At 32.2% G+C, this 26,937-nt stretch overlaps 1 protein-coding gene across 3 annotated transcripts in view; it reads right to left on the bottom strand.

Annotated features, from left to right (window-relative positions):
* Positions 1–26,937, bottom strand: part of LOC133178600 (pyrokinin-1 receptor-like) — a 69,999-nt gene that overhangs the window by 18,914 nt on the left and 24,148 nt on the right. The window contains exon 1 of one of the 3 annotated variants that reach the window (XM_061313328.1): positions 10,242–10,605. The exons of 1 other annotated variant lie outside the window; for it this stretch is intronic. In XM_061313328.1, coding sequence (XP_061169312.1) covers positions 10,242–10,599 — 358 coding nt within the window. In that variant the 5' untranslated portion in view covers positions 10,600–10,605. Of the gene's footprint in view, positions 1–3,271; positions 3,600–10,241; positions 10,606–26,937 lie in introns of those variants that run through there. One more of the 3 variants, XM_061313330.1, reaches the window with a different exon arrangement.

Here is a 26,937-nt window from a genome sequence, read left to right as displayed (position 1 = left end):
AGTTATAACTTGGATGATAAAAAATTTTGGGAACTGACTAATTTCCCGCAATTTTATGTGGAAGTTTTCTCAATGCTTAATAAGTGTAAAAAATTCAAGCAAAGCAACAGTATTTTGAAGGAAGAATTTTTATCCCAATTTATCTGGCACAATAATTTGTTCCGATATGATTCCAAAACTTTATGTTTTGAACAATGGATCAAGAGTGGTATATTGTATGTGAAAGATCTTTTTGATGAAAATGGTGAAATACATGCACTAGATTACTTTTGGGATAAATTAAGAAGTAAAAACAATATTTACTGTGAATATATCATGCTCAAAAAGACGCTAAGACCTTTCAAATCAAAACTTGATTGTTCCTATGCAAAATATATTAACATCCATAATAATGACTCGTTTTTGTTTAGAAACAACTGTTTTAAGTCGACCAAAACTTTAAAAAGTGATTTTTACTACTCGGTCTTAGTTCAGTCAAAATTTCATAATTCAATTTATGAGAATAAGTGGAATAAATATTTTAACATAGATGATAAAACATTATGGAAGAATATATACATTTCAAAAATTCTCAATATGTATGACAAAAAGATTGCAGAATTCAACTACAAGCTGCTTAATTGTCTGTTAAATACTAATGCAAGTGTATTAGAAGATAGTGAACATCTTCTATTTTCCTGTGCAATTACCAATTTTTTATGGCGAAAAACTAGTATATTTTTAAAATTTAATGTTTCATGGAAACGTGAATTATCAGAAAAAACATGTATTTTGAATAATCTAATTTCATTTCTTTGTTTTACTATATATAAGTATAAAATGAAGAGTCGATTCAATAATGAAAGAATGTCAGAAGATAAATTGAAATCTTATGTTAAAAACTGTCTCATTTTACAAAATTCTATTGTGAGAAAATGTGGCAAAATAGGAAATAACTTATATAGTGATGTAGCAAATTGTTTGTAGAAAAAAAAAATCTTATGTTACGCTAATTATGGAGTAGACATTTGTATATCCAACACATGAGGAAAACAGTCCTCAGGTGTGGTAGCTAGGGGTCCTCATTATGGACAGTGCTGGTGTTGAATAAGACCCCTTTAGCTACCCGGATTCAATATTTTTTTTTCCTATATATATATACATTGTATATCCTTTAAATCAATTTATACGTGTTTTAAAAAAAAAAAAGTTTGCTGAAAAAAACCCACACTGTTTTGATTAAAGAAAATGCTGTAAAAGTAGTAGAATGCTTATTAGACAGGTATGATGCATATTTTTTTTTTCTCTCTCTCTCTGCAGAAGTACATGTATTATAATTCTGATATGTCATAAAAATACTAATTGTAATGTATAATATAATCTTTGCCCAATATGTTGTATGTTGCATATATTTTTAATAAAAGAAAAAAAAAAAAAAAAAAAAAACAATATAAAAAGTTGGAAGTTGTGTTAGGTTTCATAGATGATGTGAAATTATGTAACTCTATTAATCAAATCTCTTCTACTTAATTTCGTCGCCCGCGTGGCGCAGTGGTTAGAGTGTCTGCTCTAGAGTCGCAGAGTAAGGAGTTGATCCTTACGTCGCGGGTTCGAATCCACTGCGGGACGTGGAGACCGGTCCTTCGGATGAGACCGTATAAACCGAGGTCCCGTGTCGCAGTAGGTGCTGGAACGAAAAAGATCCCTCACTGCTCAATGGCCGTAAGTGTCGAGTATAGGTCAGAATTTGTAGCCCTCCACCAGCAAGTGGTGGCGTCTCCATATGAGTCTTTGTATATTTATGTATATATTTATTATATGTTTGTATGTTAACTATGTTAACTTTATAATGTTTATTGACAGAAGGCCCTGGGGAAGAATAGTGCTTGCAATAATCAGGTTACCTTCTTTAAATAAAGTATTATTATTATTATTATTATGAGTGAAAAATTCTCCAGAGGGACGTTAAACAACAAACAATCAATCAATCTACTTTATTTCCAATCAATTTTATGTTACTTAACTATAACTATTGATGATATGAACCTGTAACTATTTGTAGTATTATGTATAATTTAAATGGATCTTGTACCTGTGGAGAGGGCTTATATAGGCTATCCAATCCATTTATGTTTCAGTACATAATAAAAATATTTTCAAATCAAATCAAAGCTGTATAGTTATAGAATGATCTAAAGACAGTGAAGGTAAACCGGAATATGATGGAAGCAATCGAGTTAACTTTTTTGTACTAACTTCTGTGACATAAAAACTGTCAATTAAGTGGAGAATGATAAGTGTTATTTGTCCATTTACGACCACGTGTTTTATATTACAGAGGCACATAGAAGAAAGCACAAGCTGACATCAGTCGACAAAGACATGTAAAAAGACGAGAACATCCATTAAGGCTGTACAACCTAAGTGTTCTGACAGAGGAAACTTTTCCTGTGATGTAATTATGTCGGTTCAACATGTTTAATTGTTTATTAAGGACACTGCCTTATAAAACTATAAATTTATCTGTGCTGCTCTAAAAATAGCTCCAGCAAGAGTGTTTCGTGTGCTTAATAACTGTAACCATAAAATATGTCGTGTGAGGTTTATTTTAAAAATGAAGCGATGGCTTCTATTGACTATTCGTGTCTGCCATTTCTCCCAATTCTTAAGAATGTGTTTGAAGCATAAGCTTTCATAAATAACAAGATACAGTCTGCAATATATTTCATAACATAGTTAGTTACATTTCATAGATGTCATCTATATCCTTTCATGACATTGGTAAATATACAGATTAAATATTAAAAAGTTTGAACCCTAGCATTCAATTTTCTTATTTAGTGTAACAAATTTAACATCTTCCGTTCATCAAAAAAAAAAAACCTGCTACTGCAGGATATAAGAAAATAGGAAATGCAATACGTTGTCTTTTGAAAGTTTCCACAGGTATATATACCAATCGTGTGCATGTAAATCTGCCAACACTGGTATATACATTACAGCATTACAGCAATGTAGCATAAATACTAAGAATCAAGAAAAAAAACTCGGAGTTTTGAAATTATTCATAGTGTCTTTAGAGGAAGAGGACTTTTTAAATGAAATAATCAATTTATCTTTGGAAAATCGTTATATATATTTTTACAACTGATGCCTATATTCAAGTTAAAGCGATTTAGCATTCAAAAAATTAGAAAATCTGTCTTCTAAAGATTTGATGTGGAACTTCATTTTTGTCACCGTTGCATCCTTGTTTTAATGTGTAATCAATCGGCTCATAAGGAATACTTACCCACGGAGATCGTCACCAAGTCAGATAGAGCGAGACTCATAAGATAATAGTTTGTCACTGTTCGCATGTAAGCGTTTTTGTAAATGACCAGAAAAGTCAATGAATTTCCCAGAACGCCACTGATATAAACAATCGTATACACCAATGTTAACACGCCGACCATGCTTATATCACCCCGCTGTTTCCCAAGATAAGCGAGAACGAACGATTTAGGATCGAAAGGAACACTGTCATTGAATAATGAGTCATTATATCTTCCCTGGTCAGGCCGTTGAACTTCAAAATCTGTTGAATAGTTAGAGAAGTCCGTAAAATTACTTCCGAATTGTATAATGACGTTGCGCACGGTGTTGGTACACATTGACGTTACGTCAAAATAACGTTATTAAAGTCATAACGTTGTTACAACGTTTTAAACGTTAATTGCATATTTTAGTTGTTTAATGTGAATTCTATTTATTTATTTTTTTAAATCTAAATAAAATAACAGAGCACAAACTTTTCAATTTTTGAATCTTCGTTGAAAATATTAAGATGTACACTAAAAATCTTATAATCTTATAAATATTTAATAAATTGTCAGATTTTTATTATGAAATTGTCACAGGCATACATATCCCCATTCATATCCTTGATTCCTCTTTCTATTTCTTTTTTCTCACTTTGTACGCTCAGTCTTGCAAAGAGAAAACACATCAAGTAGCTTTCTCTTTCAACCGTCTCTCCTTCATTTTTTTTTCCCATTAGGTCATTTCAAGTTTTCTATTTCTATCAAACCCCGCATGCGCCTTGGTTTCTGACAACCAAGATCAGAGAAAAGCACAGAAAATCGGTTAATGCGCGGTTCCAGGAAATTTTGCGAGGGGGGGGGTCCAACCAATTAAAAAAATATGACTCTAGAAGATTTTGACAGCAAAAAAATTATAACTGAAAATCCCAGGGGGGAGGGGGGTCCGGAACCCCCTTCCCGACCTCCCCGCCTGCCTTTTTTATTGAAACCTTTTGAATTCTGTCATTTTCTTTCTATATTTTTCTAATATGTTTAATCAGATAATGTACCTAGCATTTACAACCTTGATTTTGCGAAGGAATATATTTTTCTACGATAGAGAAAATGTGTCTTTCTACGAGAAAAGTGGAATTATGAAATCAAAACATTTAAATGATCATGTACTTTTTATGACAACCGCTGTACAAAGTAGGATTTCCCCCATAACCAGCCCCCCCCCCCCCATCCCCGAAATCTATACTCAGGAATCTTACACTAGAGCTAATTTTCCCCTCTTTCTCTCTCAGAGTAGGTTTTCCCCTGTTTTATCAATGTTTAAATCATATCGACATTGCTAAAGTTTATATAAAAGTCGACTGATTTTTTAATAGAAATATGAGTGTTTTCGCTCAAAAATTTTTCAAAGGATCACTTCTAGTTAAATATATGGCCGATATTGGTTTCAATCTTTAGAAAAAGCTTATCGATATCCGTTCCGGTCCCTGACTTTAGGCCACATGCGTGTAGTTTCTTGTTTTTCATGTATCGTTTTAGTTCTAGTCAACTGTCTTCATATGATCCTATATCGGTATTTACAGAAACATTCTTTATAAGAGGGTCCTTACTTGATGCCTGGGTAATGGCAACGGGACATAAAACCTTAACTGACCTTACCACGTTCTTTTCTAATCTGTAAACCTTCCTCCTGCATTTTTGACATAACATGTCGCCAATGCACACAATTTTCCCGAGGAATGAACTGCATCTACTCTGCATAGCGCAGTATCTCTCCCAATGGCACAACAGTACTATTACACAGAGATGTTCTTGAAAGACAAACACAGCAATTTTTGCTCGGCATGATTTTTTTTTCGTGACATCTGCAGTATCGAGTAACACAAAGTGAATGATTCGTGTCCTTGAACAAAGTGTGCTTACACTGAGGTATAGTTCCGGTTGATTGCGTTTAGTTAAAGAGAATTTTTGATCTGCATTTCCATAAATGTCTTTTATATCAACAGCAAACATATACATTTAAGGAAGAAAATAGAAGTAAAATGAAAAAGCCTGTGTGAAAAATTAAATTCGGGTTTATGTACAGGTGAAAAATTTGAAAATATAAAAGTGTGCCAACAGGTGGATTCGAACCAGGACGCTAAAATTGTCCATGGTGAGAGTCTACGGACTGTCTCTCTGAGCTATACTGACTATGTGAACATACGTCTGACATAAATATAATCCAGTATGATAGAAATAGGTTTTCGCACTTTTTGTAGTTTTTTTTTACGAATTTCAACCCTAGGGCAGGGGCGCCCCTAAAAAATCTTGTTTTAAATCATTCTTCAGATCAAAATCTATCAAAATTTCATAATTTAAATTAGGGGTAGGCCTGCCCTGAAGGACTTCTATTCCAAAATTTACGCAAAAATTAGTGCTTTAACGGATAATATACTGTCTTAACCAACTTTGGAGGTTAATTTCAAAGTTGCATATAAAAAAAAATAGGTTCAAAATGCAAATTTGAAAAATTTATACAAATATACGATAGAAAACAACTAAAGAACATTGATTTTTAAATGTGACTTTTTCAGGAAATTGTTCTCTCCTATAGGTCAAATCTTTTGTTATAACGAAAACATCCTTTAGTATGAAATTTTAGTAGTTAAAAAAGTACAATACAAGAAGCACTGCTCTTGCAAGCTGTAGGATATAGATATGACCCCTCGACCACAGAGGTATAATACTCGACAGTTATTTAAATCCCCAGAAACTTGGAGAGACACTTAATCAATGTTATGCACATATAGTTTTATGAAATATAACTGGAGAAAAAAAATCCATTAAAAATAAAATTCCTCGTTTTTTTTTTTTTAAATTAAATGTTGACACAACTAGACTTTTTTATTACAATTTTTGTGAAGTTCCATTAAGATTGTCAACTGCGAGAGCACCTGTGAAAAAATTACAGAAAGTACATTTGTAACCATATGTCGCCCCTCCCCCCTCATATATAAGTACTGGCATGATATTTTATAGCAGAAGGGGTAAATTGGCTCTTGAGGGAATCACACTTTATAACTGTTACACAGAGTAGGGATTTCCCCGGAAAATTGAATGTGGTGTGGGATTTCTGATGAAGGGGAAATAATACTCAAGAGCCAGTTTTCCGAAAAAGACTTTAGAGGGAAAAGGCCGATATAAAGTTCTTGTTTTAATTTTGGGCTTTTGTACTGATATGCTTTTGTGAATCGGTAGATAGGTTCTAGAATTATAGGAGGTCGCTAAACTGAAAAAAAAATAAATGGCCTTATACTGAATTAAACTTTTTTTTTCTTCAGCCCAAGTAGTTAAGCTCTCTTTATAAATCGGGGGGGGGGGGGGGGTACTGACATGCAAAAAAAAAAGAGATGGGGACGTTTCGCTATTAAAAACCCTACTAAATTGAAAAAAAAAAACTAGCCAGAAAAAATAAAATTCAGATACCCTTTTACTTTTTCGTGGAAGGGGGGGGGGAGGGGGCTCTCATTCTCATTTTAGCAAAGAAAGAGAGAGAGAGAGAGATCAATAACGTGATATGTTTAGATATTGCTGCAGCAAAATAAAAAGGGGGTATCGGCCTATGAATGAAAATTTTCAGAATATTTAAAACAAAAGATTGTTCTAAAATATTTGGAGAAGGACCTTTTACCCTACTTGGAAGTTTGGAACTCCGGACCTGCAGAAAATTGGGAAAAAAAGAGCACGGCGATACAATTTGACGCTCCCGACGTCATTCGTATATATGAAGTGTGTAAAATGACGTTTTTCGTACCTGTGACAAAATGGCTACATCTATATTAATGCTTGCGTTTATTTCATGTAGATGATAACCGTAAAAATTATGCTATTATCTAATACAGTATGAAATGTTCTTTCAAGATACAGTAATGATTGGTATGTATACGACATTAATTTATGTATATTTGATATGTAACTGAGACATATTAAGTAATAATACAGCGACTCGTACGTGCATAACAAAATGGCTACACTTAACAAAGCCTTACTAATATTAACGTATCAGCAGTTATATAACATGTATCAACATAACTAATTTTAGAAACATATGTACTTAAAGATTATTCATCAAAATTTATCTTTGTGTGGCATGTATGTCTAGTATACATCGCCATGCGGGCTAATGTCAACTTTAGGAAACGATTTTTTCCTGTTGGACATATTACTTACGCACTGTAGATACAGCCCAAACTCGTGAAATTGAGAAAATGATGCTAAAAATTCAACAATATCACAAAGAATGCATACATATTATTGTATTTCCTAAATTTTATTTAATTTAGAGGATTGGAAGTGGATCTTTTTATATCTTGTAGTTGCGAGAACAATAATTTATGTAACGTTGGACACCGGAATTTCGCCGTAATAACCAATAATGAATAAAGCCATATCATAGCTAAGATATTTTTATATTATTAAAAAGAGAATTTTTAGAATAATTTATTACCTTGGATAAAATAATTAATTTCATTTTTAATTTCTAGTAACTGTATCATCTTGAAAACGCCAGTTTCTTTACGACATCTAAAGAGTCAGATTTTATAGTACCAACACCGTGCGCAACGTCAATGTGTACCATCACAACCGATTGTAAATCTGAACACCGCGGAAAAGTCAATGATGATAGCAGTTTGGAATTTTCTACAAACACATCATATCTCACAGCCAATGAATTCGACCGGATGCACAAGTGTTATGGCCTAACCACTGAAATTGTTTTCATTTAGTAAAAGTATGATATGCGGGGGGAAATTGGATCAATATCAAAATAACTGAAGAGAATCCAGTTCCTTAATTGGCTACCTTAAGAATTAATTGTCTTCGATCACGTTGTCACTTTCAGTTCCCATGTGGTAACTCTGGTTTAAAACCATCACGACCGAAAAAAAAGAGAAACAAGCAAAAAATACGTCCCTTTATCTGAATGAATGGTTTGCCACAACTGTCTGCAAAAACTGACTTCAAACATCAAAAATAATGTTCTTCCTGTCAGAGTTGATTTGAAGAATATGGAGGCCTCATGTTCAAGGCATGGTCGTAAAAGGCTTTTTTTATTATGCGTACTGAAGTTTTTTTTTCAAATTTAAATTGTCTTTCATTTTAAAAAAAAAAATTCAATAAGAACCACCACTATGAAAATGTGGTCCAAAAGCTTGCATAAATAGAAATATATATATATATATATATATATATATATATATATATATATATATATATATATATATATATATATATATATATATATATATATATATATAAAGTACATTGTATAATCATTGAATTCTATAAATGCCTCCGCTTGTCGAACAATAAATTAAAGAATATTAATTGTAATTTACAAGTATCAGTCAGGCTTTCAACCGGGGGACTCAACTGTATATCCCCCTATCAAATTTGGGGAACATGGTCCAAACATAATTCAGAATATATCTCATACCCTTTTAGGTCTACACTTTCAAAGAGATGCTACGTGGACATTGCATATACAATCAATTCATGAAAAAGCTACAAAAAGACTAAATATCCTCAGAATGCTTAAGTATAAGGTTAGGCGGAAAACACTTGTTAAGATATATTTTGCATTTATTAGACCTGTTTTAGAATATTCCGATGTTGTTTGGGACAATTGCTCTGAAAAAGACTCAAAACTTTTAGAAGATATTCAAGTTGAAGCAGGTAGAATTATCACTGGGTTAAGATGTAACTCCTCTCGTTCAAAACTGTATGATGAATTAGGGTGGGATCTTTTACAAACAAGAAGGAAGGTTCATAAATTGATATTGTTTTATAAAATTATAAATGGCTATTCACCTCAATATTTGCATGATTTGATTGAGCCTTATCGCCCATCAAATCATTCCTATAATCTAAGAACCAGTGATGCACAATTTAAAATTCCTCATATTAGAACTACATCATACATGGAAAGTTTCCTTCCATCAACAGTTAAACTATGGAATAACTTGCCAGATCTTATTAGAAATGCTTCTGGAATATCATCATTCAAAAGTCTTTTGAATTCTTATTTTTGTAAAAAAAGTAATGAACTATTTCATATTGGAATAAGAAAATACAATATAATACATTGTCAGTTAAGGAACAATGCAAGTAATTTAAAGGCAGACTTATATAGCCAATGTTTATCAGAAACACCAATGTGTGAACACTGTATTGATTCTGTTGAAGATGCTTATCATTACTTTTTCGCTTGTTCAAAATATACATCTTATAGAGATATACTTTTTCAAAGAATTCAAAATATTACTGACTGTAATCAGGTTTCTGAACTTAAATTATTATTATATGGTAGTCCTGATCATGGACTCAATATTAATATACAAATTTTTGAAGCAGTACATGCATATATAGCAGCAACAAAACGTTTTACTTGAACACTGTCATGTAAATGTATATATAACTTTTGTCAATTTTTCCAAACCGGTACTTCATTGTATTTTTTTCCCCGTTTTTTTCCTCGCATTTTTTAAATGTTTGTTTAATTAATGTTATGCAGTGTATTTACCTTGACCTTGCTGTAGGGAGAGGGCTAAAATAGGCTATGCCTGCTGCCTAATCCCATTCACTTCATGTGAATAAAATTATGTATAAATAAAAAAGAATATTAAACATTCAAATTAAATTAGATAAAAATGTCTTATATGATGAGAAAATGGGCACGTGAACTTCATTATGAGAATGAAACATTTTAACAATGTATCCGTTAGTACTAATCGAGAATGGTACACACGAAAGAGTTATCAACTAGAAATAAGTTAATTTTATATTTTGAATCCGGTAAACTTATTATTCTACTTAATGGACATGCTAAGATGTTGAAAGACGCACCAAAGACTTGAAACGAATAAAACTAAATTAAGTAAATAAATTGATTGCATATTTATCCACAGTTTGGCAGGAACTTACCAATGATTATGGTGAGGAGGTCAGCGGAAGCTAAACTCAGCAGGTAATAATTTGTCACTGACCGCATATACACGTTCTTCAGAATCACAAGCACGGTGAATATATTCCCTATTAAACCGGTTAAAAATATTGTTACGTATATAAAGGTCAGTAAGCATACTGTGATATAGTTTATTTGTCTTTCACCAAGATAAAGTTTGATAAATTCCTCCGATATGAAATTTGAATCGCTTAAATTGCTTTCATTTTCCTTTCGATGCACATTAAAATTCTTTTCATTGAAACTGAAGTTTTGAAATTCGGGATGTGTTGTAAGGTAGTCCTTTAGACCAGGTATAGAACTGTTTAGATAGGTCATGCTTAGTATAAAGACGAAATCAGTCCAAAATCACATCAGCTGTATTTTGACTGTATATTGAAGCTATACAAATTGATTCACCGATTAGAAGCTGTGAGGCGTTTGTTGAAGCCAGCGCGGCATGCGCTTGTCTTGGTCACATTTCGTGACGTTTACGGAATTTTTTTTCAATCGGGTCATTAGTCAACTAAAAGAGTAAGCAGAGCCACAAGTAGAAAATTACAGGATTATCGAAAATCCGATAACAACAATAAAATTAAATGATTTTCGAGAAAGTCCCACGCTTCTGTACATGTGGTAAGTATATAACTGTTGTCGACAGGCTAAAGAACTGGTTCAAATAGCTTAGCAGTGGAATGTCTTATTAAACCAATAACGTTCAAATTTATACTCTCTATATGAAACCGCTGAACTAAACTCAATGCTTTAGATAAAGTTAAAACACATGAGGAGAACACAAAACTGTAAAATAGCATTGTAACTTAGATTCGTTGCACTGAAAACGGAAAAATGAAATATAAAAGCCGGAGGTGATAATGTATGGAAATTCAGAAATTAATAAAGTCTCTTCACTTCATTTACAGCATGGCGTGCTAACTCGTATTAGACGTCAAATTCTCTCAAGCCCCTGTCTCATAATTCTAGTCTCAAATAAGAGTATATGACGCGCTTTCACGTAAAAAGTACAGAGTTCGACATTACTCCCGATGAAAACTAATAGCATCTGACAAGCTTTTAAAGGCAAAGAGGGAAGATTTAAATTGCCTTTCCAATTCTCCTGTTTATTACTCAAAACGGCAGTTTATGAAATTCTTCCAGATAAGATTTATTCTAATGAAAAAGATGAAAATTGATGACAAGTAGGAATTTTATCCAAAACGCTTACGATACAAATTTATTGTGAAACAGAGATAAAATAGATATCATTGATTAATAGACCATTTTGAGGAAATGTTATCTTTGTGGTTGCCTTGTTGGCAGCAGCTTGTAGTGGTATAAGTAGACACTTATATTTGACCTATAATGTCAATTTCAAAATAAATACTTTTTTTTCCTAAGACAGGTCAACTTAAAACTTATGCGGACAGATTAGAAATAAAATATAACTGAATTGACAAAATTGTATATTTCAGAAATGATTTTTTTAAATGTTTCAAGAATTGCAAAACTTTGGGGGAAAAAAATCTCAAAACAGTTCGCATGAAAAGAAGTAAAACTTTCTTACATTTTTGCAAAAGAAATTCTCAAGATTTTTTTTTTCACATTGAATTTAGAATTATTTACATGTAGGAACACTGTTTCCAAAGGAATTTATTCCGACTTTTTTTTTTTAATCTAGTACGATAATATTAATGCATATTCATGTTCTAAATGAATTGCCCTGTAACAAAAAAAAACAACATTTAATTAGATTTTATTTGACTAATCTTTCGGAAAAAATCCCATATAACATCTTAAGATAAGGTGAAAACCCCCGTCTCAGTCACAATTTCCATTTTATTGAAGTCGATGACACAGTATGATACAGCATTAAATGTTATTCCAAACGGAATCGATAAAATAATTGTGACAAGAATGTTACTTTTTCATCATTGAGTAAATTGTTCCCTGTGTTTAATTTCTATAGCAAGGAAACTGGATAAATAAGCATATTAAATGTTCTCTAGTCAGTAAGAAAGTTTCGAACATGTATCAAAGGGTTATATTCAGTGATGCACATATCATTATTTTAAAGAAAGCATTGAATTTAGCATATTAAAAAAATAAAAATAAAAACCAAATATTTATTTTAAAAATTGCTTAATAGGATATAAACCAACCGGAAGACGTGAAGATTAAACGGATGTAACAGAACGCCATTATACACTTCCAAAGTCACACTCACAATTCTTTGCAAGTACATGACTGTATTGTACTGCGTTCTTTTACCACAATTATTATTTATTGAATTGTGGTATTGTGCATAATTTCCAGGCTAAACATGTCTATCAGATCAAGGGCAATTGGTTAAATATTATATATATATATATATATATATATATATATATATATATATATATATATATATATATATATATATATATATATATATATATATATATATGAAAACAAGATGTGTTTGTGAAACACTGATGCCCCCGTATGGCAATTTATAGCAAAGGTTAAACTTTCTCAAATGCAAATCAAATATGTTGGTACCCAAAGTAAGGTTCTGTCTCGAGGAATATACCTGTGAAATATGAAAGCCCAAGCAGCATTCATTGAATAGATATGGAAAAGGTTAAAGTTTTTCAAAAGTAAGTCAAACACCAAGATCAATGTCAAGTGGTCAAAATTAATGGTGCCCAAGGCAAGACCTCCTCACAAGGAATACACATGTGAAAAATGAAAAGCGTAGCACCAATCGTTCAAAAGCCAAGGTTAAAGTTTTTTTTAAAAGTAGGTAAAATTCCAAAGTCAAGGTCAATGGATTACAATTGTGGGTATCCAAAGGAAGGTCTTGTCACAATGATTACACATGTGAAGTATGAAAGCCCTAGCACCAACAGTTCAAAAGTTATGGCCAAGGTTAAAGCTTACGAAAAGAAGGTCAAGGTCAAAGGGTCAAAGTTGTTGGTATCCAAAGAAGGTCTTATCACAAGGATTACACATGTGAAGTATGAAAGCCTACATGTAGCACCAACCCTTCAAAAGTTATGGCCAAAGTTAAAGTTTGGTAAAATTTTGCAAAACTGGGTCAAACTCGGGGTCAAGATCAAATATGATAGTACCCAAAGAAAGGTCTTGTCGCAAAAACTATAACCCCCGAATCTTCGAAATGGGGGCATAAAAATCCTTCTTTATAGTTAAAAACTACCTGAGAAAATGATTCTCTGCATCTTAGTAGCATGCAAATGTTACATACGGAAACTATCGTACATTCAACTTTTGAACTGTCATTATGAATGATTAAATAACATTGATTCAGGTTTTAAATGAATGGAATCATTCAGAGAATTTTCAAAAGACAGTGTTCATTCAGAGAATTATCAATAGACAATGTTCATCCCCCGGGAAATTAGACTAAAATCTTTATTTTTTAAATTTGAAATTAGCAGTCAACAGCAATAAAAAATAAAAGATGACCTGTTTTGTCAAGATAATTGAATAAATTAAAATCTGAGAACATTGTTTATTCTTAGTGATATATTTTACGGAACTTGATTCAGTAAGAAGGAATTTAAACTATTAAAGCTTATAATACAACTGATAAAGTTTGCATTGCTTGGAATGGAAAGTTCTTTACTTGTACCAATAATCAATATTTACAGATTTTCAAGCAAATTTTGATAATTACAATTTACAATTAAGTAATATCCAATTGCAATTATTTTTATCATAACCCGATATTACACCATACCCCCTGCTGCCTGACCTGTGACACATTTCACCTTGTCAGTTACGATGTAGATGTGCGATTCGCCGTGATTAACGGAAGTGTCAATTCCCAGTGATCATATTCGGTAGGCGGTGAATAATGTTTCAATGAAACTTACAATCCTTATTGCAATTTGTTTTATTGTTCAAACAATTACATATCAAAGACAATAGTAACCTTAATGATCAGTTTTTTCATAAAAAAAAAGAACACTTTATATTGACAAAGAAGATGGGTGAACAAGGCGAGCAAAATGCCTATTGTGCAACAATAAAGACAGTGAAAAATTAAATCTCAATTATGAATAATTTCCGTTGTTATTTCATTTAAAATCAACGTGTAATTCATGTAGAATCACCACAAATCAAAGCAATCTCATGGAAATTGGACTTATTCATCTATGAAATAGCATACATGCACCAAAAAGGGCAAAAGTGATCAATTATTTTTCCATATGAGCATGTCTTCGCTCCATTTTTTTGTTGTTGAAAGATTATACTCAAAATATGCATAAACTATTCATATTTCGGCTAATAAAAAAGGAGCAAAGACCCACAATATTCTAAAAATATCCTTTTGTGACACAACATTAGTATCTTTCCAAGAAATATTTGAAGTTCAATTAGTTAAGGGTCATTTCACAAACATAATTTAAATGTCGCTATTTTATATGAGCTGTGTAGCGTAGTGGTTAGCATGTTACATTTAGTCTTGAAGAAAAAAAATGATAGTCAGGATTTTTATTGATTAGGCTCGAACCCCAAGAATATCGCATTTTTTTTTTTTAAAAATCATAGAATAATTTTTGATGAATGAAAAGTTTTGTTTATCCGAATTTTATATTTTCAATTATAAGAACTTTGCTCTAAATACTAAATTCACAAATTGAATATGACTTTTATACCTTTGAAGCTATAGGCATTTCGCACGCCTTGTTTGCCCATCTCCTTATAAGTCATTTGCTTTGAAGATTACTGAAGGCAAAAACAGTGATTAACTTGCAATTCGACCTAACAAATGGACAATTTGTATAATCAGGTACATAAGGAATTGAACACCGCATTTACTTGAAAAATATGGCCTCAAAAATGGATCTTCGGTACAGGTTATTAACTAAATTGACTACCCCCCCCCCCCCTTAAATTTGTCTTTGGTCATGTAGACAAGTAGCTTCAGAAAATAGGTTATTTACTCTGTATATAGAGAAAATCATCGGGGAGGGATTCAAAGTAGACGAGTAACCATTAAAAAGGTGGCCTTCAAGGCAGGTTAGAATATAAATTCACCAATAAAAAAATAAAAATAATTAAAAAAAAATATTCAGCCTGAAATTGCTAGTAAACTTTTTGGAATTAAAAACGTTTTTGCCATGGTAATAATTTATTGTTGAATTAATTGGCAACGTAATTATCAAATATTGATCTTTGATAAATCATAGCAACAATGTTACGTGGTCAGACTAAAGCTACATGTAGGGGTCTGATATTATTTTACAGGTTCACTTACATATAATTTATTTTCTTAAGCTGAGGTGAATGTATACAACTCCTATTTAAAAAAAGCGAATATTGATTGAAAATTTGATCCACTGTTAGTGATATATTTGTACCAAACAGCAGTAATTTTTACAAAACAAGATTAACACATGTAAGAAATGAAGTAGTCTTTGATATTGTCCATCAGACGACATTATTAAAAGAAAATATTTCCTGGAATTCTTACTAAAAAGAAACATCATTCCTGGCGTTTTGTGAGCATGATAACCTAATTTATTGGCAGGTTTGACGAGTGCAAAAATTATACGTCTTCATGTTGTTGACGGCAAAGAAATAATAATGTCAGACAATCTTTAAGAATTGGGTTTAACTTAATTTTGATTGATAAAGTATGCTGTAAAATCTGAAAAGAAGAGTACATTTATAGCAAAATTTGCAAGTTTTAAGAGTTTAAAGTCACAGAATGAATATTAATACCTTTAATCATGTCTTGAAATTTGTGTTGAAATGTTCCATGCAACATATGCGGTTAAAAATTAAAACGCCTATTTGGTATACATCAGGGAGTGGACGTAACTACCACTTCATTCAATTCATCAGCATCTCTCTCTCTCTTTCTCTATGATTTATCCCAGGCCCAATTGTCCCCCGCTTTCGCGAAAATTAAAACATTCGTCTGTCTGCCAGTCTTTCCGTCCATCTGTCCGTCACAAAAGCATTAACTTTGGTCATAACTTTGGAATGAGAATTAATAGGGATTGTACATTATCTGTGACAAGAAATTCCCAAATATTATATGATTTATGACCCCATTTACCACAGTTCTTTTGAATTTGCTTGTTTTAATAGAAATCTATAAGAGTCAAGGGTGATGGAATATATTGCTAATAACTTAATTGAATAACGATGCAATAAGAAACTAATTGTATAGTCATATATATACATTTGCTGTGTTTTTCTACTAAGCCAACTGTGAAATAGATTTGAAAACCATTTTTGTGTATACTCACGCGTAGAAATATACACGGAGAAACTCGCGCTAAAATGACGTCACAGTGAGGCTACAGAGAAGTTAGTAAAATATGACGATATAGTGCAGCGAGAAATTCAAACATTGAGTGAATTTTTGGTGCATTTAAACATGTAAAATGTAAATATAAGGAATGTTTTTAAGTTTAGTGTGAATTATTGGTGCGTAAATCACACAGACTTGCACGTAGGCATATTTTTCATGAAGCGCTAGAGCAACGTTGCTCTTTGATGAAGGAGGTTTTGAAAAGCATACTTATCAGTTTTTTTACAGCATGATTATTTTAAGGCAGTAAATGTCAAAGTTTTCCAATAAAATTTAAAGTAATTCTTGCTCATAACATTTAAATTCTTTACACAGTTTTTAGTCGAGTTCAAGCTCCTAGGATATACACGTTCAGTATTCCAAATTCCTTTTATAATAAGAATATCAACTGTTGCTTAAAAAATGAAGAAAAAATACGAGGGTGTAAAATATATTCTAAAAGAAAAGTGATCAGAGCTTGAGTAATAACAGAGAGTGAATTACGAATCAGTATCTAGCTTGTATCAGGGGTGCTCAAGGATTTTCCACTATCTGTTTTCAAAACACTCGGGACCAAAATTTGATGGATACCAATATACAGAAAAAGCCGGTAGTAAATCCTGTTCATTCTTTATTAAACATAGATAGTAAGTAGCACTTTTGCCTATAATACTACATGTATGTTTATTTTTGGCTACTCATAACTTGGAACTTTAATCATTAAACTTGTAAAATTTTAAAACGTGGACGACTTAATGGTGTTGCATGGACTTTCGAAGGTAACGGACTGTATTGCATGTCTGAAGTTGTCCAGTATGTCCACTTACTGAGTTCATATGGTCGCTGTTGTGAAGAAACATTTGTACAAATCAGTTCTGGTGCTTATTTGGCGGATGTTATTTACCACGGAGCCATGCGTTGTGCTGTCTGTGGCCTTTAACAGATTTTGAAATAGAAGTTATACAATATAGTAGTAGATCTTGTAGAAATAATGAAGCGATTCGATGTTCCGCCGAAAGAGGTTCGACGTCCCGGTAGTTCCCAGCCCAGTTGATCGATCATATCTGTAACAATACCGGAGTGTTTGGATGAATAGTCTCAAGTGGCAAACTCTGCTGCTTTACACTGAGCGATTCCGAGTCGGTCGTTGGATAAATTGCTGGTAATAGTGATCCCAGCTCACTGTTACATACTCCAAAACTAGTCGGACTAGGGTAGTTAAAGCCTCACTCTTCATTGGTTGCGGGTAGGTTCTGATGTTCCTTCTCAAGAATGCATTTGACCTTATTGCCGTGGCAAATGTTGATATTCTCGCTCCAGAGAGGTCCTCGACCTTGCTGTATCCCGAAGTATTTACCACTATGGACATCTTCCAGGGAGTGAAGTTGGTATGTTTTAATGGAATGTATTTTTTTTTTTTAGAAATGTGGATTGTACTACGACTCTGTGGGAAGAATGCAATCTGGGGAGCACAGAGGTCCTAATGGATTTGGACTGTGTCACTTGTTTTGTGGGATTGTCCTGTAGATGAAACAATGATTAAGATGAGACAGTGATCAGCAATAAGTTTGACATTGGACTTTACCACCTCCAGGAGATCGTTGATGTAGGTGAGAAATGACAGGGGTCTCAGTATTGTGACTTTAGGTACTCCGGAGTTGACTTCTAATACATTGGAACACAATCCCTCGACAAAATACAAATTATTTCCAGTCTGATAAGAAATTCTTTATCTTAAAGTGAAGTTACGAATTCCATAGTTAATAAGCTTGAGGATACAATGTTGATGTAGTACAGAGAATTTTGTCAAATACCTTCGCAATAATGGCGAAGTTCATAGAACGACATCGATCTAGTTATCATTTGAAAGGCTTTGTCTAGGTTTGGTACTAAATCAATCAGTTGCTTCTCACGTGAATGCTTGCCACGGAATATGTGATGGGCTAAGATTTAGATGAAACTGTGGTCATGATGTTGTAATGGAGACTGTTTCATTAGCTTGGAGAAAATTGCCATGAGAGAAACAGATTGATAGTTGTCTGTATTTTGTTTGTTTGTTTTTTAGCCGGGCTTTGCTGAAAGCAAAGTCCTGGCTGTAGGCATCGTGATCGACTGCCTTACTATAAATAGCACATGTTCAGAAAAGTAAACAAAAAGCCTAACAGCGTCAAAGCAGACGCTTCCGATAAACAAAATAGTCACATTGAAAGACGATTCTTATACAAATATTTTTAACATCTCAATCTACGGAAACGATTGATCAATATTTTTGTTTGAGAATTAAATTGAAAGAGGAATTAGATATTTACGTTATTAGAGTTATCGTGATATAACAATTTGTGCACATACGCTGCTGAATGCATACTGTAAGCGAACTATTTTCAGTTAGCGCGGGCTTTTCGACAGGTTGCCTATATTGAATTGTTAAAGAATTTCATATCGTTTTCGTCGATGTTATGTGAGTGGTTATATTCTCTGTTTTGTCTTTCAGCAAATAAATAGATAAGTAAATTGGAGTTTGGAGAATTAATGTGCGTTATGCCTGAATCAATTAAGTCGCCTAGCTGACAATTGTACATGGTGTATCTGGTGTATCTAGTTGGCGATAAAAGTACTGTTCGTTTGAAACTTATAATTAAAGAATATCTCTAAAAATATGTGCATTACTTTAACTATGAATTACATAAATTATTAAACCAATATGAATTTAATTTTTTTTAAATTAAATTCTAATTCAAATCTATCTAAAGAAAAATCAGCAAACCATATGGTTCAACATTCATTAAAAAAAAAGTTTGGCAATTGATAGACAAATATTTTTTGTAAAAAAAATAATTGTTTTCTTAAATGTTTAAATTAGTGACCTTAAATGTTTAAATTAGTGACATTAAATAAAACAAATGACTTATATATTCCCCTCACTAGCTATACGTTATTGGTAGAATAAAAAAAAATCATATTTTTTGTTCGTTTACTGATATTATAGCATAATTAGTCTGACCCATATTTATTTACGTCTGTGGTGATGTATAAACAGTAATTTAAGCTCATTGACAATGTCGTGATATCTGTAATTGATTTTAAGATCAGTATAGCATTAATGTGTCTTGAATGGCAAGAAATTTAACGTAATAATGAATTTCAAAACATCGGTGGTCATTTATCAGATTAATTTGGTACGATCCTGTGTTAATTCCTGCTGATATTTTCCGGGTTGATCTTGTGAAAACAGCTTAATAGGAGACAATCTATTAAATTTTTCCTCTCAAAATAATTTAAAAAGGATGATTTTATTATTATATTAACAGTATAAAATAACAGCGAACACCGACTACTTGCAGCAAACAAGTGCGCCGCCATTACGAATTCGTAAAACAAAGAGACAGTTACGGAAACTCGTAATTTTCTGAAATGAAAAGGGGTAGGAGATCAGTGGGGTATAACCGGAAACAAACAATTTTTTTAGCCTAATGATGTATGTATGTAAATATTGACGAAGATTAATCTTACAGTCGTAATACTGGTAATGCTGAAATGTTTTCAATATATTACTACTCAAATAAAAAAGTTAAAATTTGAATGCGTTTAAAGAAAAGGGTTTGAAAATATGGTATTACTTCGATAACACTGAATGCAATTAAAATAACTTTCTCCTTTCTAATAAATAATTTCGAACAAAAATCCTTATGATGGTTAAGATCTTGTGTAAAGGTGATTTAAATGAAGTTCAAAACTAATTGTTTTCTTTCAGAATATGAAATAAACAATGCGATTCCATTTGGTTAATATTTTAATTTAAAAGTTTTAATTTAGATGACTGGGATAAAGATTTATAGTCTGTGAAGCATGGAATATAAATAAATAAAAATGTAAAATTTAAGATAGAAATTTCATGTGAATATGTTTTAATTATGTTTAATATATTAATTATTTATACACATTGAACAATCAATTTAGCGTCGAAAATTTTTATGCTTACAAATTCAGATCAAATTTTTAGTGAAAAGTCAATGGTATGTTTTGAATGTGAAAATTTTGTTTGAGACTTCTCACCTTGGATTCATCTCGTATGTGCTCCCAAAGCGCTTTACAGTATATTGAGCGTACGCGCGCATTCAAAAAAATTGGTCTAAAAACATATGCAAGCTCTCAAGGGTGCTGGGAAATAAAAATCGTTTATGTTAATATATAATTTAAAAAAATACAACATATGAAAATGTTCATTAGTCTTTATCTAAGTACAACACATTATAATTGTTCAGAAAAAGTTGGTTAGTCTTTGCTTCAAAACTTTCAGTTCAGAATGAAGAGCCATCTATGTACGAGCCATAAAGACCTGAATATATCATGATTTTCTCAGGCAATGACCATTTTGGCCGAACCTGGAACTAGACCTAGACTCATATTCATGTCATAAAAATTAGATAATTATAATTTTCGTGCAGCTGGTTTCCTAGAGGACCAAAAATAAAAAATAGTTCTTTTCTGATTAATACAGGCATGTAGTATCGTTTTTAAAGGAGAAAAAAGGAAAATTGTCCAAACCCGAGAATACTTTTCCGTTGGAGAAGGAGTAGGGGTGGGCTACAACTTACTTTAACATTTCGAATTTCATTAATGTTACCAAATTACCGTAATTTTAATATGCTACAATAAAATGATGGGTACAATCTTATTAAAATTAGACCATCCATTTTGCTTTAGTAAATCTGTTCGTCGCTCGTGACAAATACCTGGTATATGTTACGAAGAGTGAGATGAAAGTTCTAATTGAAATTTGATTGCGAAGAGTCAATCAACCTTTCAATGTACATTGTCCATTGTAAAAGTTTATGTTTGAAAAATGTTGACACCCCTAGCTCCTCCGATACTATGTGCCTGTATGAATCAGCAAAACCACTCAAAGTGCACTGTCACCATGCTTAACCATTGTGAGCTTAATGTTTAGAAAGGTATAAATGTATTTTCATTAAAAATATCACCTAGTCCTATCCTGGGGTCTTAACGTTGGGTTCTGGACCTTTAATCTTAATTATTGGTAGATGGTTTATTGTTAATCATAATCACACAAACTCTACCTGTTAAATATCAATGGTCAGAAAGAAAGATTTTCAAATATGTACTAATTTAGGATTAGACAATATACTCGAGCATATTAAAACCCGGCTTTCAGTACTTTCAGTACTTTGATTTTAAGATGGAGAAGACATGGGTCATCTTCCAATCAGCTGGCACACACCCATTGTACAGAGACATCTGGAAGAAGGTGAGCGCTGATGTAAGCTCCTCTGCCTGATCTTTCAGAAAACGTGCTGATAAAGCATCTGGTCCTGTTGTGACTGAAGGTAAGTTTTGGACACCATCTGGATTGATGACAATTTTGTCCTCAGCAGAATAAGGACTGAGACCCTCGCCTGGAGTTTGGCTGGTGTTTTCTTTCTTGAAGATAGATTTCATTTGTTCTTTTGATACTGTTGCCTTTGCTTGATGATTACTGGTTATACAAGTCCAACTGAATACTTTAGTGGTTTCGCTACAGAGGCTTTCCTTAGTGTTTTTTTTTTTTTGGCCTTTAATGAATGACTAGTATTTCTTGAGGTTCTCTATGGGGGTATAAATGTCCTTCACATTTTGCCTATAAGCAAGACGAAATGTGTTCTGGCTTTCTGACTTAACGAGACCGAGTCTAATTCGAGTGCGCATGACATTGCTCAGCTTTTTAGTTTCATGCAGTCGTAGGTGCAACATACCAAATATCCTAAGTATTGTAATTTTAATACAAAATTAACATTATATTACATTATCTGTAACCTTTATGGGTCTTAAAATGTGCTTTTAAGACAATAATTAGGAATAAATGCTGAAATGGCTTTCACGACATCACTGTTTTCCGGTGAACAATACATGACGCTTGACGAGGTTCGATCCTGAGCTTTTGAGCAGATTTTTGTCTTGACCTCTGTTTAAAAAATTCTGCATAATGCTTCAGTTCTTACAATAAATTTGGATTCTACAATGCTAGTTAAACTATAATTAATTAGAACCCCATGATTAAATTCCATACCGAAAGCATTAAGTGAGGAACTATATTTTGTGTCGGAAGGTATTTTAGAAGAAAATGATCAATTTTTTCTCTTTCGAAGTATTTACAGAACTGTTAAGTTTGGGTTAGTTTTTTTTATATGCAGCCTGCATACAGAGTTATTTTGTGCAGTGAAATGTTTTATGCTGATCCTAAATTATACTGTTTTTGCAGTCGATGGTTATAAACTGTTCCGGCGTGACAGAACAAAGCATGGAGGGGGGGGGGGGCTGGCAGTAATTATGCGATCAGACATTCCAGCCAGGAGAAGGACAGACCTTGAGGATCGGGATTTAGAAACCATCACTATGGAAGTGACATTAGGTAAAACTAAGTGGATTTTGTTGTGTGTATACAGACCTCCATCTTTTTATGAATCATCATTTAGTAAATCTATGTCCAATATACTTGAAAAAAGTACCTCTTTTTATGAAAAAATTATGATCTTTGGAGATTTAAATTTTGATTTAATGAATGAAGAGAAATCTAAGTGTCTAACAGAAATATGTGACATTTTTGATCTTTGTAACATTATCAAATCAAATCACCCACATGTTTCAAAAAGGGTTGTGAATCATCCCTTGTTGATGTTATATTAACATCTGATAAAACAGTCTGTAAAAACACTCTAAACTTTAATACTGGAGTTAGTGATTGTCACAATTTTATTGGAACCTTTATCAGGGCTAGCATCACAAACTCTATAAACTCTGTCATTTTAACTCGAAGTTTTAAGAATTTTGATGTACAATCTTATCTTGTAGACTTACAAAAAATTGAAACACCCCCAGAGGCAAATGATGCCTCAGAAGTAAATGTAAATTATACAAATTTTGAAAAAGCATTTATAAATGTTGCAGACAAACATGCACCTTGGAAAAAAATAGTGTACCCTATATGAATTGTGACTTAAGGAGGGCTATTTACAAAAAACAAATGTTGAAAAACAAGTATGACAAGTGCAAGACAGATAAGAACTGGGAAGAATTTAGAAAACAGAGAAATTATGTTACAAAACTTAAAAGGGTATCAATAAGAAATTATTTTCAAGAAAGATGTGTAGGGGGACAAAAAAGTTCAGATTTCTGGAAAACTATCAAACCATTCCTATCCAAAAAATCAAAGCCTGCAGAAAACACAATCCTTTTATGTGAAAATGACAAGATCTTGAATGATCCAAAAGAAACATGCAACACTTTTAATGAATTTTATGCTAATGTGGCAAGTGAAATAGGGAAAAATGTAGTTTTTAATGAAAAAGATCATTGTAGTCTGAATGCCATCAGGGAAAATGTTGCATTTACTCAGAAATTTGATTTTAAGAAAACTGATGAGTATGAAGTGACTAAGTTAATAAATAAACTTAATGTTAAGAAATCTACTGGTGTAGATACAATATCTGCTAAACTTCTGAAATTTGGAGCACCTGTTCTGAGTAAACAAATTTCGATTCTAATAAATCAGTCCATACATAAGGATACTTTTCCCAATAGACTAAAACAAGCTCAGGTCATCCCTTTGTACAAAAAAGAAGACCCTCTGTTAAAAACTAATTATAGACCTGTCAGTATTTTACCTACTGTGTCAAAGGTTTTTGAGAAAGTTTTGAGTGTACAACTCTCTGACTATTTTGATGGAATTTTTAATAATGCTCTGTGTGCATTTAGAAAAGGTCATGGATGCCAAACTACACTAATGCGACTCCTAGAAGACTGGAAAATGCCTCTAGATCAAAATTTACATGTAGCTGCTATTTTAATGGACCTCTCTAAGGCTTTTGATTGTCTGCCACATGATATACTATTAAGTAAACTCTCTGCTTATGGTTAATCATCAAATTCTGTTTCCATTCTGAGGAGCTACTTGTCTGAACGTTTTCAGCAAGTGAAACTTCAGGGAGTTGTCAGTAGTTGGGTTGGTATAAAAAAGGGAGTGCCACAAGGTTCTATTCTTGGACCATTACTTTTCAATGTTTTTATAAATGACATTTTTTATTTCATAAAGAATGGGTCTTTATATAACTATGCAGACGATAATACTTTAGCCTACTGGCATAAGGATTTTGACACTTTGATAAGTACTTTGCAAGATGAAATTTCTGTATTATTGAAATGGTTTAAAGAAAACTGTATGCAGGCTAATCCATCTAAATTTCAGGCTATTGCCTTGGGTAAGAAAACTTTTGATAAAAAACCAGTATTTAGAATTGATGATGCTGAAATCTTGTGTAATGAAACTGTTAAATTATTGGGAGTTGATATTGATTTTATGCTCAAATTTGATGTTCATATTAGTAATATCTGCAAAAAAGCTGCCCAACAATTAAATGTTCTAAAACGCATTGGCTCAGTATTAACTCGGGCAAACAAAATTACTATATTTTATAGTTTTATTTTGTCAAATTTTAATTTCTGTCCTCTTGTTTGGCACTTCTGCTCAAAGAAAAACAACAGAAAAATTGAAAAAATTCAGGAACGACCTCTACGTTTTATTTATGAAGATTTGGAAAGTAGCTATGAATCTTTGCTACGTAAGGCAAAATTACCATCATTAGAGGTTAGAAGAATGCGCAGTATGGCTCTGGAGTGTTTTAGGATTTTACATGACCTTTCTCCAAGATATCTGTCAGACCTCAGACCTAGTGAGTTTTAAGAAAGTAACATATAATTATAGATATTCAAATATTTTAGAAATACCCAAAGTTAGAACCTCTTCTTATGGTAAAATGTCTTTTAGATATGCAGCACCAGTATTATGGAACTCCTTACCTGAAAATTTTAAATCTCAAACTGACTTTTTACAGTTTAAATCTATGATAGCCTCTTGGAGCGGTAAGGACTGTGGGTGCACAGCCTGCTCCCTTAGGTAAGGTATGTAATCATTGTTTGTGTGTCTGTACTTGTGTGTCTTACATATGTTATCTGATATGTTCTCTTAATGTGACTGTGTGCTGTACTGTTTGTTTGTCTGTATATGTGTGTCTTATATATGTATTTTATCTGGTGTGTTTTCTTAATGTGACTGCGTGCTGTACTGTTAAAAGTAATTCTATGTTTATAGTGCTGCATGTTTCATTGTTTTACTGTTATGTAATTTTACTGTTATGTATATGTTAATAATGTCAGTCAAAAGCTCATTAGAGCTTGTGTTGTCTTTTTAACTACCAAACTGACTTTAAATAAAGCTTATCTTATCTTATCTTATCTTATATATTAAATTAACTATCATGAATTTTATCATCATTTTTGACAAATAAAGCATATATATTGTGAAAGTCCTGGAAAAAATTAGCCCAATTTAATCTTAAAATTAACACTATTTTAGTAATATCTAAAAAATTACATCACAGACCCCCACTTTTAATTTTGTTTTCTGAATATATAAGATAATTTTGACCATTCTGCTTAAATTCATTAAAATGTTATTACTTTCAAATGATGTTATTGCTTGTTAAATTTTTAATGCCAGAAAAATGACATTTTTGAGTGCAGAAAGGTCAAATTATTGACTATGTGAATTAATTTGAAACTTTTTTTGTAGTCACAAATTTAATGTGACTATTTTAGATGAAAAAAGACTGTGTTTGTTCCCATAATTTATTTGGATAAAAAATATTAGTAGAAAAACTTTGAAAAATTGACTTGTGTTAGACGTAATTACAGTACAAAAAGGTCATATTAACTGCTCCGTAGCACCAAAAGAAGCGCAAAGACCCCCATTTTTGTTTTGATTTTTAAATAAGCTATATGTGCAGATTCTAAAAATATACTTGATAAAAAATTCTCATTACATGTACTTTTGTTAACAGGATCCAACCTCCTAAAGAAAGACGCATGACTCTCTCGAGTATTTAAGACGTCCATGGACATTTTATTAAAAACTGTTGACAGAACATCAAAAGAAACATACCAACAATCTAAACATTGTTAATTTTTACCAAAAGAATTCATCTGTATGCCGCATTAGGGATATTGGAAAAAATTAAACATTGAAATAATTCCTAGACCAAACCAGACGTGCAACTTTTTTTTTGAAATTTCACATTTTGGTGACTTTTTATAATTTTCATGTATTTGACTGAAAAGGAAATCCCTAGGGCAGAAATACAAAAAATATGGGGAAAATGTGAAAATCTGTCGCTTTTCCAACAAATTCCCATAGGGTCCAATAGTAAAATTTGACAATTTTGAGATTGTCCCCTAAGAAATCGGGATGGTAAACATTTGATTTTTTTTTTTGTTTTAAAATAATTGATATACATGTAATAGCAAAAATTCATTCAAGAAAA

The sequence above is a fragment of the Saccostrea echinata genome, unplaced genomic scaffold, assembly GCF_033153115.1.
Source record: "Saccostrea echinata isolate AGI-Se365-2 ecotype Australia unplaced genomic scaffold, CSIRO_AGI_Sech_v1 ptg000003l, whole genome shotgun sequence".
Lineage (NCBI taxonomy): Eukaryota > Metazoa > Mollusca > Bivalvia > Ostreida > Ostreidae > Saccostrea > Saccostrea echinata.
The sequence above is the reverse complement of the archived record's forward strand: the minus strand, read 5'-3'. Positions and strand labels throughout refer to the sequence as shown.